The following is a 19,554-nucleotide window of genomic DNA, read 5'->3' on the forward strand; positions in this document are numbered from 1 at the left end:
TTACCACTTTGTTAGCAATTCAGCTCCAGTTTCTATTTTGTCAAGCTTTATTAATTGGCATCAGTAGAACTATTCTGATTTATATACCCTGCCCATATGTTTAGATATTTTCAATTCTTTTATTTCCTTAGAAGATAAAAATCATAGTTTTATAATCTGTAACTGGTATTTACAAAGATTTGCAATTCTAGTCTCTGCTTGTTATAACTCATAATGATTTATTTACTTTTGCACACCTTTTTTTTGGGGGGGCTGTGGCTATCTGTTCTTGAAACTTATTTGACAGAAATGATCTAAAGCCCAGGATTATAAGTGTCTTCTTTAAGTGAGGACTTGCATTTCCTTCTGCCAAGTGTCTAGGGATATCACTAATCAATCTGGGACTACTTCAAATTCAATTCACCATTTGAAATGATACAGGTGATATGAGTTTTGGCTGAAAGTCTACTCCAGGGCTGGATTATAGTTATAACTTCTGCACTATGCCATAACACTTTCTTTGCAGTCTCTAAGAATGAAGTAAGTGGGTTCATGATTATATCACAGAATAGGTTATGGTGGTCTTATCTCTGTAAACAGAAAACCTATTAGAGGTCATACCTTAGGCAGCCCTTAAGCTTTTACTTTTCTTCCCTACCCCATTGCAAATCATAACTCTTGGGGGATTCAGTTATAACTGAATACAACTTCCTAAATTCTTTTTTTTTTTTTGACCCGGTAATTCTTCAATTTTTTCTTAGCAATTTGATGTTTTTAAGAAAGCTACTTTAAATTTTTCCCAGTATTTTTTAATCATTTAATTAGGTTATAATGTTAAACAAGTATTTAACACAACTTGCCAACCATTCATGATACAAATACAAACTCAAGCCAACTTGTCAATGTGATGAACAGCATCTAAGGAAGACCTATAGCTGATAAGATGCCTAAATTTGAAATACTCAGCACTATCTCCCTAAGACCAGAGTAACACAATGATGTCTCTTCTTACCACTTCTACCCAATACTATAATGGAGGTGCTAGCCATTGCAGTTAGTCAAGAGAAACAAATAAGGGGGCATAAAAATGGGACATAAAAACCAGTATTTTTAGATGTTTTTGTTGGTAGAGTGGGTGCAAGTACCCAAGACCATTGTATTTCTTGCAGAACTGGGTGGAGTTTGTTAAAAACTATAACATGTGCAACACAGCTTACAGGCTTTTTAATTCTAAACAGAATCAGAGAACCTGAAAAGTAAGAAGGGACCTGACACAAATGGTAAGTACTAATAGGCATGTTTCCTCAGTTCCCTGATCTTTCATTACAACTTTGCGCATCACAAAGTTTAACCGGCTATCTCTAAAGTAGTTCCAGAAGAATTATCTAAAGAAAACTGTATCAAAGCATTAACAAAAAGCATCAGTGTGTTGAGATCTCAATTAAGAAGGTAAAGACCTCAAGATTGATCTCTCACCATTCCTCAGGGAGTGCTTACCCAAGTTCTACCAGGCCCACCCTTGTCACTTCTAGGCTGTCTTCAATTCCTTCACTGGGTACTTGGCTTTGGCTCTAATGATTTTCTTACTCCAGGGAGTTTTCCAAACAAAAACGAATGGTTATTTACAATTCCTAAACTGAAATCATAAATATCAGCTGAATTACACTGAAATGTCAGTATAACTCTATGAACAGAATTCCACATAAAGTGAGTCTGTCTTGGCTAGGTAAAAAAGGGATTTTAGTTATAAAAATAGCAAAAGGATCTTACTGTAGGTAAGTTTAGACTCTCAGGTGGTCCTGCAGTTTATACTCTGAGGACAGCTTTACAGCAAGGCTTCTGACACAGACCATTTAGACCAGGAGCCAGACTACATTTTTCTCCCCCAAATTATAAGGAATCAGTGGTATTCCAGTAAATTGCCCCTTTGTGAATGAAATAACTTTACTTAGATTTTCATACTGAATACCTTTCTTATACAGATCATTTTACTTTTTCCTCAAAAGTTCTCTGATTACTTCAATCTAAAACAATATTCATGAGATAAGGAACACATAGTGGTATCTTCAAGTAAATCCCTTTTAGTTCAAAGTATAAGTACCCTTTATAAAAATAATCAGTGCTAATTTTTAAAATAGAGATTTTTTCCAAGGTATATCAAATCTCCAAACACTCCCATCTAGCACATGTCTGATAACTACCAGTTTCTGAACTCTGACACTCTGAAAGGGATGCGTTCCACAGAACTGACTCTGTGGCTCTGCTGCAATGCCTCAGTGAATATGCTGCTCTCAGTTCCTACAGAGAACTGTACAATCTGACCCCAAAATGCAGCTGAACACCATCTTGTGAATATGCCTGAGAATCCAGTAATTCCACCACTGAGGTGTATGCCCTAGACAAGAGCAATGATTCTCAAAATATGATGCCTGGACCAGCAGCATCAGTGTCACCTGTGAAATACAAATGCTTAGGACCCACTGCAGAACTAATGAATCAGAAACTGAAGGTGGGCTGTGTTTTATCAAGTCCTAATGATTCTGATGTAGACTAAAGTCTGAGACTCCCCACTTTGGAGAAATTTGTTCATTTGCTCTGATACAAGAATGCTGGAGCAGCACTGTCTCTAACTGCTCAGTTTCTTTTCTCTCTCTCACACACAAACCGATACACATTCAACTCTGACTGAATCAATCCTGGAAAACAATGTCCGTTTCAGGAAAATGGATTTAAAAACTGTATTATTAACACAATGAAGTACTCACTCATAATAGAGAAAGTAAATGAAAAACAGCTATATTTATAAGCCTAAATAAAACTTAGAATCATAATTTTGATTGAAAAAATCACAGAAGTCTATAGTATGATATTTTATAAAGGTCAAATATAAGCAAAACTAAATAATATATTATGTAATACATTTATAAAGGTGATAAAGAAAAAGCTTATTAAAAAACAAAGAAAAGATATCCCTTTAATACTGTATAGTATTTCCTTCAAAGGGAGCAGCGATGGGAATGGGGGTGGAAGAATCACACCAGGAACCACAGGTGTACTGGGAACAGTATAGTTTTTAAGTTGGGTGGTGAATTCACAGCTGTTCATTATATTTAGGTTATTTTTATCACTACATTCTTTTGTGTATCTCAAATATTATAAATTTAAACCCAGAAAACAAAACAAAAAAAACAAACAAAAATTGCAGGTAATAAACAAAGATGGCCATTACACCAAATGGAAAAATTAGAAACCAACTAAGTGATATAAATTGCATAAATTGATATGTTCATTTGGCTACAAGGAATATTTAAAGAGATGAGAAAAAATTTATGATAAAATCAGCCAGATAAAATTATGTGAGAAATGGGAGGAGGGGGGTTGGGAGAAGGGGGGGGTGGGGTTATGGACATTGGGGAGGGTATGTGCTTTGGTGAGTGCTGTGAAGTGTGTAAACCTGGCGATTCACAGACCTGTACCCCTGGGGATAAAAATATATGTTTATAAAAAATAAAAAATTAAAAAAAATAAATAATATGAAAAAATATTATGTGAGAAATGTACAATAAAAAGTAAGAAGAAAATATAATAAAATGTCAACAGTGGGTACTATAGGGAGTTGACTTCTTTGTGCATTGAAAATTTTCTATATTGAGTAATAAATACTTTAGAAATCATTAAGAATCTTTTAACTATCACAAGAACATTCACTGTCTCTAAGTCACTAAAGAAAACTGCCAAATTTTCTGTTGGAAACTGTAAGGAAATTGATGCTTTGTAGAAATATGGTTGTGATTCATGAGTTCTATAATTCAAAGTTTTATATTTTCTGCCATAAAGTTGTATACTTTCATTACTGTGATTCCATTTAAAATAATTTTGTTTTTGTTTGTATGGGGGAAAATATGATTGACCCAATGATCATGTTTTTGCTATTGAGGATTCCAATTTAAGTGACTGAAAACAACATCAGTTTAATTAATGAAAGGAAAAAAAAAAAAACATTGATCAGTGGTTGACCAGGTTTTGGAAACACAGACAAATTGCATAAATGAGAGTCAGCCTTATAGTCCTATGTATGCCCTGTCATAGTGAGAAAGAACCACAAATATTAAGGCCAAGCAAGGCAAAAGATTAGTTACATACCTTTTTTTCCAAAATTCTAGTGATCTCGCCTAGGGTCCGATCTAAAGCAGAAACTTTATTGTTTGCCCATGAGCCACTGTCTTGTACTTGTAGTTGTTTTAGAAGATCTTTAGCTAATCGCTGAAGCCTTCAAAATAAAATGAAAGGGAAGAATGACTTTAATGAATTAGACTATATTTCATTTTCCTCAACGTTTTGAAAGAAAAGTTACTTTCATTATTGTATTAGAAACTGCTTCACAGAACAGCTCTGAGAAGGAACAAACAAACCACTCCTCAGGCTGATATTACTTAAATTCATGATTATCGACCTAGTCCTCATGGCACAAAATAGAACTAGAGGACAGTAGATTAGCTAGAACAACAGCTACCATCAGTTTCTGTGTGATATTTAAACTAGAACAGAACTGCAGATGGGGAGAAGGTGAGACTATGCAGGCAGAGAAAATGAGTATAAGAAACTCTGGGTTTTCATATTTGGACTTAAATCTTCAAGGTAGACTTGGATATCATGTTGTAAGCATTGTAAACTCTCAAAATGTCAAACTCCCCATGTTTCAGTTTACAAGCCATTTGGGGATTGCCTGCCACTGATGATGTCATTTACTTAGGCAACAAAGCAATTATTTGCTTTTCACCAGGAAATAACAAACATTACTTAGACTGTGGGATTCTTTAGTGAGTGAAGTATGTGTAATATTTCTTTGTAGCCCTTCCTTCTTCTGCTTCATATACCTCATTCTTAGCAATCCTCTCCTTTCCACTTAACTTGCTTAAGTAGTCCACCAACAGATATTCACCAGACACACTCCCAGATCTCTCTACTTCTCCCCTTTACATCACTCCCCTGTTGTCTCACTTTCATTTTTACCTATGATAGATTCTGTAGGCCATCATTATAGTCACTTTCTGGCAAGCATGCTACATTCCTTCTCTGCTGTTCTGTTTGTTACTCCTACTAGCCAAACCCCAGCAGTGGTAATAGTCACTAATGTTTAGCTCTTTCTGTAGGCACCATTCTCAGTGTCTTGATGTATTAATTTAGTTAGCTGGATAATGAACATCTGCCAGCCTTTTCCATCTCTGATCTTGGTATGACCACACATTCAGAATCTTAGTGAATCCATTTAGCATTCTCACTCTCCCACTCTCCACAAAGACTTGCTTCATACATTATCTATTCTCTTCCATCATTTCCTTTCCCCCCTTGCTTTCAAAAGAAGATCTTTCACTTCAGAATAAACGTGGAACTACCGGAACAGGAAAATCCTCACTTTCTGCCACAAAATCTACAAACCTATCTGCATTTCAGCCATACCCTCCTTTGCTTCTCCCATTACAATCAAGGAAGACTAATTCCTCCTATGTAGGCCTTATCCTGCCACACAGAATCTGTGTACATGAAGTCCTAATATCAAAATCATCCTCTTCTTCCACTTCAGTGTCTTTGCAAACACTCTTCTTTCATTCCTTCTGAAACGCTTTCCTCAACTCCACATTATCTAGAAAATTTCTACTTATCCCTGAGTTTTCAGCTCAGACATTGCTTTTTCTGATTTGACTAGTCCTTTAAATCACTCATCACAAGTCTTTCCCACGGAGAGGTTTGCAACAGAACTTTTAGCAATGATGGGAATGTTCTGTATCTGTACTGCCCACTATGGTGGCTGCTAGGCAAATGTGGTCATTACGCACCTGAAGTATAGTTAGTATCACTAAGGAGCTAAATTTTAAGTCTTATTTATTTATTTATTTATATTTATGAGAGAGTGTGCAAGCAGGGGTTGGGGATGGTGAAGGGCAGAGAGAGAATCTTTTTTTTTTTTTTTTTTTTTTGCAGAGAGAGAATCTTAAGCAGACTTCATGCTCAGCACAGAGCCCCTTGCAAGGCTTGATCTCGCAATCCTGAGATCATTATCTAGGCCTAAATCAAGAGTCAGATGTTTAACCAAATGAATCGCCCAGGTGCCCCTTATGTTGTATTTAATCTTAATAATTTAAATGCCCACTTGTAGCTAGAAGCTATTTTACTGAACAGTGCAGAAGCACAGTTTTAACTGCATGAAAGAGGGCTCCTGTCTACCTGTTCACTGCCTATCCACAGCACCTAATATGTTAACATAAATGCACTCAAAAGATGCTTAATGATTAGTGTACTAAGGAAAAATTTCTTCTCTAACCTTAATAATATCTATAACTTCATAGGTTACAAAATACATTAATGTACATGATTTTATGTAATCCTATGAAAACAATGTCCATTAGTATTTTTCCCATTTGAAAAATGAAGAAACTAAGGCTCAGACAAATTCAATGACTTTCCCAAGGTCTCACAAGGGGTAAAAGTTATTACTAGGACTAGCCCTTTGGTCCTCAAATCTCATGCTTTTGTATCCAAACCATACTAATCAATTCAATAAGGACATTTTATTCACAAATAAACAATACCATAGAATAATACATATTTATATTACATGTAAATATATATATGTGTATATATATATATTTTTCCCCCCTTTCAGAGCTTTTGAAGATTGAAAGTAATTAATGTAATGTACCTAACACCATTCAGGAGTAAGGTAGACATTCAATAAATGGTCAACTATTATTACTATTCATTGACAGAAGGTCTCAATCCAACAAAAGGAAAAAGAGAATATAAAAAACACAGAAATAGAATAAGAATAACATACTTCTTTTCCCTTTCAATCGAATATGGGCTGGAGTCCCATCCGATTAAAGTTACTGACCTTATCATGTTGAGGAATATTGGCAGCGAACTTTATCGTGTGATAGATAAGTAGCCACTTCGGCTTTTGGCTGAATAAAGCCTGCACACCATGTAACTAAATATCCAGCCATAGCCATGGATGCATATGAATCTAGCAGTATTCTTACCAAGAATGGTCACATTCCACTGAAAACCAGGGGTACTTAGGGAGGCAAAAGGACCATTTTAATTCACAGAATACAAGAGGCTTATATTTCACCCTGAGGTAAATCAAATCTGGGATTCATATGAACCTACCCTTCAAGGGAGAATGCCAAATCAAGGGGATGCTTTGGTAACATGAGATAAACCTCTGTTTCATTCCCTGCCTCCACAGAAGTACCACAAATAATATAGCCCCTCTCAAGGAGAAAACCATCAGATTTTGATTCATACTATGAGTAATTACAGACTGTCAGGACGTAGGCCCTGAAAAGTATATTTTCCCTATAGGGGAAGAAAAGAAGCTGTTTAGAGGGTGCAGTTTTTAGTACAGAAATTGTTATCTGAGTTACTTCTGGCAGAAAAATTTTCTAGCATGAAAAGAAAAAGTAGAGGCTTTGTAACTCCTAGCCTAGAGCATGAATATTATCTGTCAGATAAATAGCTTTGTGGAGAATGTTGTAAGGTCAAATACTCTCTTCTCAAAACTAAAACATTAATTCCCACAACAATTCCAACTTCAACTGTGTCATTGGTAAATGTGAAATGTAAATAAATTTCTGTAAGAAGCCCTAATCTGTATCACAGTCAAATTTTGGTCAGTTCATTAGGATCACCGGGATGATTAGAAAAATTTAAGGAGATTGAGCCCACTTTAGGAAATGTTGCTCTTTAGTACAATGGACAGGAAGACATGAACACATTAACATTTTTTTCTTTCACTTTCTCGATTTGAAAGATACATAGTCTAAATTCAGGGCAATTGGTTCCCCTTCTATTTTTAAGTAATATGTTGAAGGCTTTATTTTGAAATATAAGAGCCTAAGAAAATCTCTACATAAGATGAAAAAAATCCGTGTACATACACTGCCTCCTACATTGCACACCTTTCATTTTTACCTGCCAGCATCCCTTCTTGTAGAAAATGAACCCATCTATCCCTTTTAAGGAACCACCTTGCCTTCATTTACATGGGTGTACTTGATGTGCTCACTGCTATCAGGATGTTGCTATTCCCAGGCCCTCGCTCTCAGTGGAAAGAGCTAGGAAATGCATATATTATTTTATAAATAAATATTTAAAATATATATCATATATATCCCTACATATTTACATCTATATTTCTATTTCTATATATTAGAAAATATAATTAAAACCAATACCTACGATTCCAATTTGCTACAGGGTCTTTCTATTGTCCCTAGATATTTTTAACTCTTCTCCAACAGCGAGCAATCTGCCTTTCATCATTCTTAACTTTATCTTATGTATTTGACCAATTCCCCACATGTAATTTATCACCCATCCACCCTCCCTTCCTTTCTTTCTTCCTTTTTCTTCCTTCCTTTCTTTCTCTCTCTCTCTCTCTTTCTTTCAAGATTTTATTTATTTATTTGGGGGGGGGGGAAGCGAGCAGGGGAAGGGTCGAGGGAGAAGCAGACTTCCTGCTAAGAAAGGAGCCTGACATGGGACTAGATCCCAGGACTCAAAGATCATGACCTGAGTCTAAAGCTGGTGTTTAACTGAATGAGGCACCCAGGCGCCTCCCATCTTTGTTTCCATATGTATGCTATTATGTCCCCTTGGGCTCTGACTCCCCAGTCTGGGTGGTAATACTTTCTCACCCTGCTTGGGTTTCAACAGCCACTGTTTTTAACTATCTGAGGAACCTCCATACTTTCTTCCAGAGTGGCTGTATTAGTTTGCATTCCCACTAACAATGTAGGAGGAATCCTCTTTCTCTGCATCCTCACCAACACCTGTTGTTTCCTGACAGGTTAATATTAGCTATTCTGACTGGTGTGAGGTAGTATCTCACTGTGGTTTTGATTTGTATTTTCCTGAGGCCGAGTGATGTTGAGCACTTTTTCATGTGTCTGTTGGTCATGTGGATGTCTTCTTTGCAGAAACTGGATCACATCTTCTTTATCCATTCATCTGTTGAAGGGCATCTTGTCTCCTTCCACAGTTTGGCTATTATGGATGTTGCTGCTATGAACACTGGGGTGCAAGTGCCCCTTCTTTTCACTATATCTGTATCTTTGGGGTAAATACCAAGTAGTGCAATTGCCGGATCATAGGGTAGCTCTATTTTCAACTTTCTGAGAAACCTCTATGCTGTTTTCCAGAGTGGCTGTACCAGCTTGCATTCCCACCAACAATGGAAGAGGGTTCTCCTTTCCCTACATCCTCAACAACATTTTTTGTTTCTGTCTTGTCAATTTTGCTATTCTAACTGGTGTAAGGTGGTGTCTCACTGTGGTTTTCATTTGTAATTCCCTGACTGCTAGTGATGTGGAGCATTTTTACATGTGTCTGTTAGCCATTTGTGTCTTCTTTGGAGAAGTGTCTGTTCATGTCTTCTGCCCATTTTTTTACTTTTTTTTTTTTTTTTTGAGTGTTGATTTGGTAAGTTCTTTATAGATCTTGGATACCAGCCCTTTATCTGTAATGTCATTTGGAAGTATCATCCCCCATTCTGTGGGTTGCCTCTTGGTTTTGTTGACTGTTTCCTTTGCTGTGCAGAACATTTTTATCTTGATGAAATCCTAAAAGTTCATTTTTGCTTTTGTTTCCCTTGTCTTTGGAGATGTGTCTTGAAAGAAGTTAATGTGGTTGATATCAAATAGATTACTGCCTATGTTCTACTCTAGAATTTTGATAGATTTCTGTCTCACACTGATGTCTTTCAACCATTTTGAGTTTATATATTTGTTTATGGTGTAGGGAATAAGGAGGGCATGTGTTGTTATGTGCGCTGTGTGTTATATGTAACTAATGAATCACTGGACACTACATCAAAAACATGTTCAGTGGCTAACTGAACATAATGAAATATGAAAATGTAATTCACATGCTTTTGTCAAATTGGTTCCCTATACTTTGCAGTGAAAATATTAGTTATTTGGGGGTTCTTTCCCTTTCTTTACAAATGTTATCTCAGTTGTTTCTTTTTGCTTTCTTTCACACTGATGTAAATGCCATGCAAGTCTTGTGGCTGTTTGGATTTACTTGCCTTTTTTTTGGATTTCTTGGAGCTATCTGGTAATGTGGGGTTTTTTGAAAATGCTGCCAGGGGTTTTTGGTTTTAACTATTTATCTTGTTTCTATGTGAGGATTTGGAGACACTACAAAATTATGCTTCTGTAGTTACTGACATTTTTTTTCTAGGTTTATAATTTAAAGGAACATCCTGGTTGCCCAGTGGCCTATAGACTGTAGTAAGGAAAAGCAGAACCAGTTTAAGACTAATTAGGAGGCTACTACAATAACCCAGATGAGAGATGATCATAGGTTAGACTACAGTAGTTACTATGAAGGTAATGAATAGTGGTCAGATTCTGAATATATTTTAAAGATGAAGCCAACAGAATTTGTTGATGGACCAAAAATGAAATGAAAAGAAAGAGAGGTTGACTTTAAAGCTTTTAATCTCAAAGGATGGACTTACCATTTCCTAAAGATGAGCAAAAAAATATGAGGGGTAAGATTGGGAGAAAATTTCAGGAGGGGTCTACCTGAACCCCTGTGTGTGGGTTATCTATGTGGAAATATTAAGCAGGAAGCTGGATATATGAGTCTGGAGCTCTGAGGAGAGGACTGGTGTGGTGTCATATATTTAAAATCCATCAGTGACTATATGTTTAACGTTACAAAACTGAGTAAAATTGCCAAGGGAATAATTCTGCATTTGAATTCTCAAGACAAAGGCATGCGGATGTTGGAGGTCAAGGAGACAAAAAAGAACCAAGCAAAAGATACTGAAAAAGAGTAGCCAGTTAGGTGAATCCAGAGAAAGTTCTGTAATACACTGTTAAGTAAAGGCTCCCCTTGAATTGTCTTACTATCCAAGACTTGTATAGTTTCCTACAGTGACTCTGGACTTGGTGAAATGACTTGCTTTGGCCAATGTGACATAAGCAAAGTAACATAAGCAGAGGCTTAATAAGACTTGATATCCCATATGAACATTAATTAAAAAATCCTCAACAGAACAAACAAAATGAATCCAACAACATATTAAAAGGATTATCACCATGATTAAGTGATGCTTTATCTTCAAGAGGGCTGACCCAGGCTTCCTTACAGGGCAATCACAGCAGAGAGCAAGAAAGTGAGGTTGAAAGCAGAAGGCTTAAGACCTCTATGGCCAAGTCTTGTTATCACCTATTGCTTCCACAGTCGTCAGAACAAGTCAAAAGGCCAGACAAATTCAAGAGGAAAGGAAAGAGAGTTCACCTCTTGATGGAATAGTGGCAAAGTTATATTATATTACATAGGGGCATGCCTCCAGGAACGGTTCAACTTCTGGCTATCTTTGTAAACACTATCCCACCATCATATATTAAATTTACTCAAATATTTGAATCTATTTCTAGATTGTTTTTAAAAACTGATTCTATCAATTTACATTTTTATTCATGTGCTGATGCAAAATTATTTTAACTACATAGGTACCATCAAAATATTATTAAGTATCTGTTAGCACAGACCTACCTCATTCTTCTTTTACATTTTTTCCTAGAAATTCTTTTATTTTTCCATACATTCTTTAAAATGATTCTATTTTTTAAAAGGTAGTTATTTTATTCAGGTTATGTTTCATTTGTAGGAGAATTTAGAGAAGTTACCATACCATGTTTTCTATCCAAGAGTATAATTTGTCTTTCCATTATTTAAGTCTTTTTTAATACCCTTTGTTAGCATTTTAAGGTTTTTAATTTTTATGGAGACTTTACATTTCTTAAGTTTATTTTTAGTTTATTTTTTATTGCTATTGTAAATGGTGTTTATGTTTCCTAACTGATTATAAGAAAAGAAAATACTACTTTTGTAGACTAGATGCAGCATAACCTCAAGGCAAGTTACTCACCCTCTGTAAGGCTTAGCGTCCCTAATGAAATTTATTGAGTTATTGTTAGAAATAAAAGAGTCAACACAGGTAAAGAGCCTGGAATGAAGCGAAGGTTCATTAAAAACTACCTATTATTAATATTATCACATTAATTTGGTGATCAGCCACCTTACTGAATTGATTCTCTAATTTCTACTAATTTTTCACTTTATTCTCTTGGGTTTTTCAGATATGCAGTATCATCATAATCTTGATAATTTTGTTAACTTCTTTACTATTTTACAAATTTTTTTTTCTTTTAGAATGGCAATGACTAAAACAATAATTAATAAAAGTAATTTTCTGATCGGTTATCTCATTTCTCACAGGCAACAATATTTCTGTTTTAAATGTAAATAACTGCAGCATCAAAATGCTATAGCATATCTACACTAACCACTGGTTACAGATATCCTTCAATTTATGGCAGTTAAGTTCTTTCTTGAATTTTTCACTATGAGGAGTAATATTAAAATAGTTAATCTTTGTACATAAATGTTCAGGTACACTTTGCATTACTTCTCTCAGCAGCCTAAAGTAGATGTTCTAAGTTCTGGATTCAGGTTACCTTTCAATAAGACTACACTAACTTGCAGTCCCATCAGCAGTGTTTTTGAGTACCTTCCTCACTGCACCTCTACTGGTAATATATTTGAGAGAAGCAAAATGATGGTGGTTTTGTATAGCTATTGTGTAGTGAAACTAACACCCAGTGGTGGAGTCTAAGTCCTCATCTATCAAGTGGCATTAGCAACAGTCCTGAACAAGACCTCCTCAGAGCAAGAACCAGCGCAGTGCTGCCAGAACCTATTCTGTAAGAGCAGGACTTTTCTACCGGGGCACTACTGACATTTTGGATGAGATAATTCTTTGCTTCAGTCTTGCCCAACGAAGAGTGTTTAAGAGCATCCTCGGGTCTCTATGCATTTGACAGGAATAATGCCATTTCTCCCAGCTGTCGTAATCAAAATGTGCTCACATATCCCCAAGCATAGCCAAATGTCCCCTGCCACAACTGTTCCCTGCTGGACACCATTGTGTTAGAAAAATGAAGTTCTAGGCTTCAGATATAAAGTTTAGGGTCACAGGAATACAAGTTCAGGTAAACTTCTATAAAGACAGACATCAATAAAATAGAAGTAAAATGCAGAGTAATATACTCACTTTGCTTTATAAGGTGAGTCAGATCCAGAATTTTTTGTTTCCATTAAACTCTCATATTCCTTGGCCCTGAAGAGAAAAAAAAAGTATCACTGTTAGTTATTTTGCTGCCAATTTTTAAAACAAACTACATTCCTATTTTTTTTCCTATCCCAGTATTAGAAACTAGTGTAACACTTTGATTTCTGAGAATATATCTTTAAAATACTATAAATGCTATCAAAAATGACTAAAAAATAAGTTATTTCCTCATAGGATAAAGAGGAGCTTCATAAAAACAATTCTCAGTTTACAGACTTAATATAGAATGGGCCTTATTTTTCAGAAATGTTAAAATCATGATAATTAAATTGGAAATCACAGAAGTTTCTACAAGATAGCTGAAATAACTAAATAGCCATATGGCTTAAGAGGTGTACAATGCAAAACTGAATACAAGAAAGAGTTATTTACCATGAGAAATAATTTAAAAGGCCGTGGAAATGACTACACACTCAAAGATTTGTCTTCTTCTGTTTTTGTTACTTATATTTCCTAAATACCTAAAGTCTGGAAAAATCTGAGATAACATTTCTCTGCCACTGTCTAACTAGGCTCCAGCTTACTTGAACCAATACAGAGAACCATAAATAGTTAATCAATCTAACATAGGTGTCACTATAGTAATCCATTATTATTGCCTTAATTTTAAATGTCACCGTTTGAAATTTGAAAAAGAGGAAAATACTAATTTAAATTTTATCTGCTCACCCAAAGGGTCCTAGTCTCAAAGAAATTAGTCTAGTGACCTATGAGAGAATTAGTCACAATGTGTATACCAATCTAGACTGCAATGATAAAATAAGTAATACTTCAAAAAAAATCATGAAAGATGCAAATTGTAACAGATTTTTAAAAAATATTTTATTTATTTGACCGAGAGAGAGAGATCACAAGTAGGCAGAGAGTCAGGCAGAGAGTGGGGGAAGCAGGCTCCTTGCTAAGCAGAGAGACCGATGAAGGACTCGATCCCAGGACCCTGAGATCATGACCTGAGCCGAAGGCAGAGGCTTAACACACTGAGCCACTCAGTTGTCCCTATAACAGCTTTAATAAGGAAAAGGGAAACTAACACAGGTTAAACATGGGAGCAAAAGAATATATTAGAGTTAAACATTAAATTATGTATTGTTTTCCCACCAACAGTGTAGGAAGGTTCCTCTTTCTCTGCATCCTTACCAGCATCTGTCATTTCCTGACTTGTGCAACCACTCTGGAAAACAGCATGGGGGTTCTTAAAAAGTTAAAAAAGAGGTACCCTACAACCCAGCAATCACACTACTGGGTATTTACCCTAAAGATACAAATGTAGTGATCCAAAGAGGCATGTGCACCCGAATGTTTATAGCAGCAATGTCCACAATAGCCAAACTATGGAAAGAACCTAGATGTCCATCAACAGATGAATGAATAAAGAAGATGTGATATATATAAATACATACACACGCACGCGCGCACACACACACACAATGGAATACTATGCAGCCACCAAAAGAAATGAAATTTTTAAAAAAATTTTTTGTTTTTTATAAACATATATTTTTATCCCCAGGGGTACAGGTCTGTGAATCACCAGGTTTACACACTTCACAGTACTCACCAAAGCACATACCCTCCCCAATGTCCATAACCCCACCCCCCCCTTCTCCGAACCGCCCCCCAGCAACCCTCAGTTTGTTTTGTGAGATTGAGAGTTACTTATGGTTTGTCTCCCTCCCAATCCCATCTTGTTTCATTGATAAAAGAAATGAAATTTTGCCATTTGTGATGATGTGGATGGAACTAGAGGGTATTATGCTTAGCGAAATAAGTCAATCAGAGAAAGACAATTATCATATTATCTCCCTGATATGAGGAATTTGAGAGCCAATGTGGGGGTTTGGGGGATAGAAAAGGAATAAATGAAACTAAAATACTCTTACTCTCACAAAACAAACTGAGGGTTGCTGGGGGGAGGGGGGAGGGAAAGGGGTGGGTGGGTTATGGACATTGGGAAAGGTATGTGTTATGGTGAGTGTTGTGAAGTGTGTAAACCTGGCGATCCACAGACCTGTACCCCTGGGGCTAATAATACATTATATGTTAATAAAAAATTTTAAAATTACTTTAAAAAATGAAAAAAATATATATATTGTTGTAAGCTACACATGCTCATCGCTATAAGCCAAAATATTAAAGCATATGAAAATGGGGAAATAACCATTGTAGTAGCAAATAATTATGAACTTGAATGAAAGGGAGAAAGAGCAACAATTATGGAAGGTTAAATATATTCCAAGTATTCTTCCAGGAGCTGAACATCCATTGTCTCATACACAGTCCTAAAAACTCGATATGGTATGATCCCCATTTTACAAAGGAGAAATTGAGGCTTAAGAGGACGTCTATTATATAAAAAAATACATTTATCTAAAACTTAAAGTGGGACAAATCAAATCCATTCTCTCACTCATGTACATACAACTAAAAAATTATCCAGAAAATTCTAACTTTACCCAAACTGAGGATAATCACTTTTTCCTAACTTGACTCTTGTCTTGATTCACTTTTCAGCAATCAAACACTTATTTCCAGGTGTCTGCTCTGTATAAACTAAGAGGTACAAACATAGCAAGGATGAGGCATAAATGTAGTAAGAATATTCAAGGAATTTCTTCTCCACAAGGAAGAAGAAGACATAACACTATGAAAAGATACCCAAGTCTACGAAGCAGAGTAAATGAGAGCTTATAATGTGTAGCCCTTATTTCCTTGTTGATCATCAGTGTACTTGTCCTACCCACTACTTAAAGTGGGGTACTGAAGTCACCAACTACTACTGTTGATTTATCTCTATGTCTCCCCTCAATTTTGTCACTTTTTCCTTCATATATTTTGGGGCTCTGTTAGGTGTATAAATTTTGTAATTATCTTTTTGATGAGAATTCACCCATCATGATTATATAATGTCCTTCTTTTCTATTGCACAATTTTTGTCTTAAAGTCTATGTTGTATGACAACATAGTTACTTCAGCTATATTATTTTGTAGAGGTACTCTGCATAAAATATCTTGCAATCCTTTTCACATTAAACCACTTGGGTCCTTTTATTTGAAGTGTGTCAATATATTAAATATATATATTATATATATATATATATATATATATTACATATATATATATTTGAATCATTTCTAAAAATCCACTCTGCCAAACCAGAGTATTTAATGTATTTACATTTAGATTTAATGTAGTAACTGATGAGGACTGGCTTTTGCCATTTTGCTATTTCCTATACATCTTTTGTCCTTCAATTTCTCCTTATTACTGCTTTGTTTTGTGTCAGATATTTTCCAAAGAACCATTTTCATTCTCTTCTCATTTCTTCAAGCGTAACTATATGTATATGTGTATGTGTATGTATATATATATAATATTTAAAAATACTTCAGAGTTTCTTAAAGTGAAGGTGTCATAACAACAAATTATCTCGGGCTTTATCATGGAATATATAATTTCTCTTTCATTTCTGATGTTTTGCCAGACAGAATTTTTGGTGACAATTTGTTTTTGTAACCAGGAAACTGAATATGTCATCCTACTGCCTTCTAGCCTTTATAGGTTCTGATGATAAATAAGCTCTTAATTATATTAAGAATGTTTTCTATATGAAGAACTGCTTCTCTTTTACTTTCTTTTTTTTAAGATTTTATTTTTTTGAGAGAGAGAGAGAGAGTAACAGCATAGGCAGGGGGAGGGGACAGATGGAGATGGAGAAGCAGACTCCCCACTGAGCAGCGTGCCTGACATAGGACTTGATCCCAGGACCCTGGGATCATGACCTGAGCTGAAGGCAGACACTTAACCGACTGAGCCACTCAGGTGCCACTACTTTGTTCTTGTCTTAACAACAGTTTGATTATAGTATGTTATAGTGTGGATTTCTGAGTTTCTCTTAGGGTTTGTTAAGCTTCTTGGATATGCAGATTAATATCTTGCATTAAATTTGGAAAATTTCCACCCATAATTTCCTCAAATATTTGTTCTGCCCTTTTTTCTCTCTACTTTCCTTCTGGGTCTTCCTTTCTGTATATGTTGTTCCCATAAGTCTTTCAAACTCTGTTCATTTTTTTTTTTCATTCATTTCCCGTTCTGTTCTGTGGAGATAATCTAACTGATCTAACTACAAGTTCACTAATTCTTACTTCTACTTACCCAAATTAGCTGCTCAATTCTCCAAGTGAATTTTTCATTTCAGTCACTGTATTTTGCAACAACAAAGTTTCTATTCACTCCTTTTTATAATTTCTAATTATATGTATTAAAATATAAATATAAATTTAATATAACATCATCATTACTATTCCCCAGTTGGTTAGATATTGTTTGCATGGGTCCTCTAGTTCTCTGGGCATATTTTAACATTTTAATTTAAAGTATGTCCAGTAAGGCCAATGTCTGGGTTTCCTCGGGGACATTTCTATTAATTTTTTTTTCCCTGAGTATAGGCTAACTTTCTTTCTGTTTGAACACCTTCTAAAATTTTGCCCAAAACTAGACAACTTAAATACTATAATGTAGCAATGATGAAAATCAAATTTCCCTCCTTTGACAGGGTGTGTTTTTGCTGCTTGATGTGGCTTCATATATTTGTTTAGTAACCTCTCTGAACTAATTTTCTAAAGTTTGTATTCTTTGTCATTATGGCTACTGAAGTCTCTGTTCAATTAGTTTAGGGATCAACTATTGATAAGAGTGATTTCTTTAAATACCTGGAATGACCAAAAAAAAAAAAAAAAGGTCTTAATCTAATATTTGTAAATGAGCTGTATGTGTGGTTGAGGCAAAATGACAAAACTCTGGCCATTTACAACTCTTCCTTAGCCTTCACTTCCTACTGCACAGAAGCCTGATGGTCAGCCAGAGATAAGACTTCAGGAACTTCTCAGGTCTTTTCCAAACATGTATTCAGGCCTCAGTATGCCTGTCTAGATTTTTCAGAGTATGTGGGAGCTCTTCAAAGCCCTTATTACTCAAAGCATTTCCAACATCTCCTACAAGATTCTCAACATCCTCCAACTCCTACAAGGTTTTTGATTAGTCTATTTTTTTCTCTGTTTTTCCTTGCTCCAGACTATACTGACTAATACACTTGCCTTTAAATTGTTTTTGACAATTGCCCCCAAGTAGCATCAAAATTCTGGGAGAATTTTGAGTTAGATAAAAGAAAGGCAACATCCTTCAGAGAACCAACAAACAGGTCAAAACAACTATACATCTTTGAATGTAAGGTCAGATTTGCTCCCTCCAGAACTAGGTTGTATCAGGGATGCACGTGGTTATCTTCAAAGATGCACCTGAGCTGGGGAGTGGAAGGTGGAATCAGGGTAAAATAAAGTGCCATTAAACACTCTTAATGACATTCAGCTGAGTGCTTAAAGGGAAAAATCTGCAGCCAAGAATACTCTACCCAGCAAGGCTATCATTCAGAATAGAAGGAGAGATAGTTTCTTAAATAAAAACAAACAAACAAACAAAACTAAAAGAGTACATAGAACCAGGCCAGAAGAAATGTTAAAGGGGATACTTTAAGTGGAAAGAAAAGACCATAGGTAAAAGTATGAAAAGTGGGAAACACAAAAGCAGTAAAAGTAAGTATTATTTGTAAATATCAGTCAAAGGATTCACAAAATACAAATATGGAAAAAATGATACCATATATCTAAAACATGGATTCAAGCTTAAGAGCCCATCAGCTTAATAGAGGCTGCAATATACAGTTTGTGCTATATACAAAAAAAAATTGTAACCACAAACAAAAAACGGAAAACAATATGCACAGAATTAAGAGAAAGAAATCCAAGCATATCAGTTTTTAAAAAGCCAGCAAGACTCATAGTTCCTTTATCCAGTTTTTAAAAGCCGAAAAAATCCTAATGATATGAACACTAGTCCCACAGTCTAATCTCATCTAATTCTTTTTAACAAGTGTTTATTGAAAATATACTGGGTGCCAGCAACAGAGAAAAAAATCTTCATAAAGTTTATATTCTAATGGGAGGAAAACAATATGTAAATAATAACCAAATAAAAAGGACTTTAGATGATGGTAAGTGCTACAGCAAAAAGAGCTGCAGAAATGCCAATGATGCTGTTTGACAATTTTGATTTCAGTCACTATAGACAAACTAGCATCATACTGGCCCTTCTGTTATGAACAACAATAAAAGTTCCTAAAGCATATGGAATGAGTGATTTTTATCTATAGACAACTAGTAGCCTAGGACAGTAATCCCTGAGCAAAAGGAAACAAATTAACTAGGTTCCATGATTCCTTCATCTTTTGCCTGAAGGCACTTTCTAAGTAGCTATCTATGAGAGAAAAAGCAAAACAGGATGGATGAGCCAAGGAGACAGGTGGAATTTA

General features: G+C 35.4%; 1 protein-coding gene across 3 annotated transcripts in view; it reads right to left on the minus strand.

Annotated features, from left to right (window-relative positions):
- Window positions 1–19,554, minus strand: part of SCAPER (S-phase cyclin A associated protein in the ER) — a 508,924-nt gene that overhangs the window by 235,147 nt on the left and 254,223 nt on the right. For all 3 annotated transcript variants that reach the window (XM_013059415.2, XM_013059414.2, XM_013059413.2), the window contains 2 exons: window positions 13,112–13,177; window positions 4,123–4,249 (listed from right to left, as the gene is read on the minus strand). In XM_013059415.2, coding sequence (XP_012914869.1) covers window positions 4,123–4,249; window positions 13,112–13,177 — 193 coding nt within the window. The remainder of the gene's footprint in view (window positions 1–4,122; window positions 4,250–13,111; window positions 13,178–19,554) is intronic.

The sequence above is a fragment of the Mustela putorius genome, unplaced genomic scaffold, assembly GCF_011764305.1.
Source record: "Mustela putorius furo isolate JIRA1106 unplaced genomic scaffold, ASM1176430v1.1 tig00003972_pilon_pilon_pilon, whole genome shotgun sequence".
Classification (NCBI taxonomy): Eukaryota; Metazoa; Chordata; class Mammalia; order Carnivora; family Mustelidae; genus Mustela; species Mustela putorius.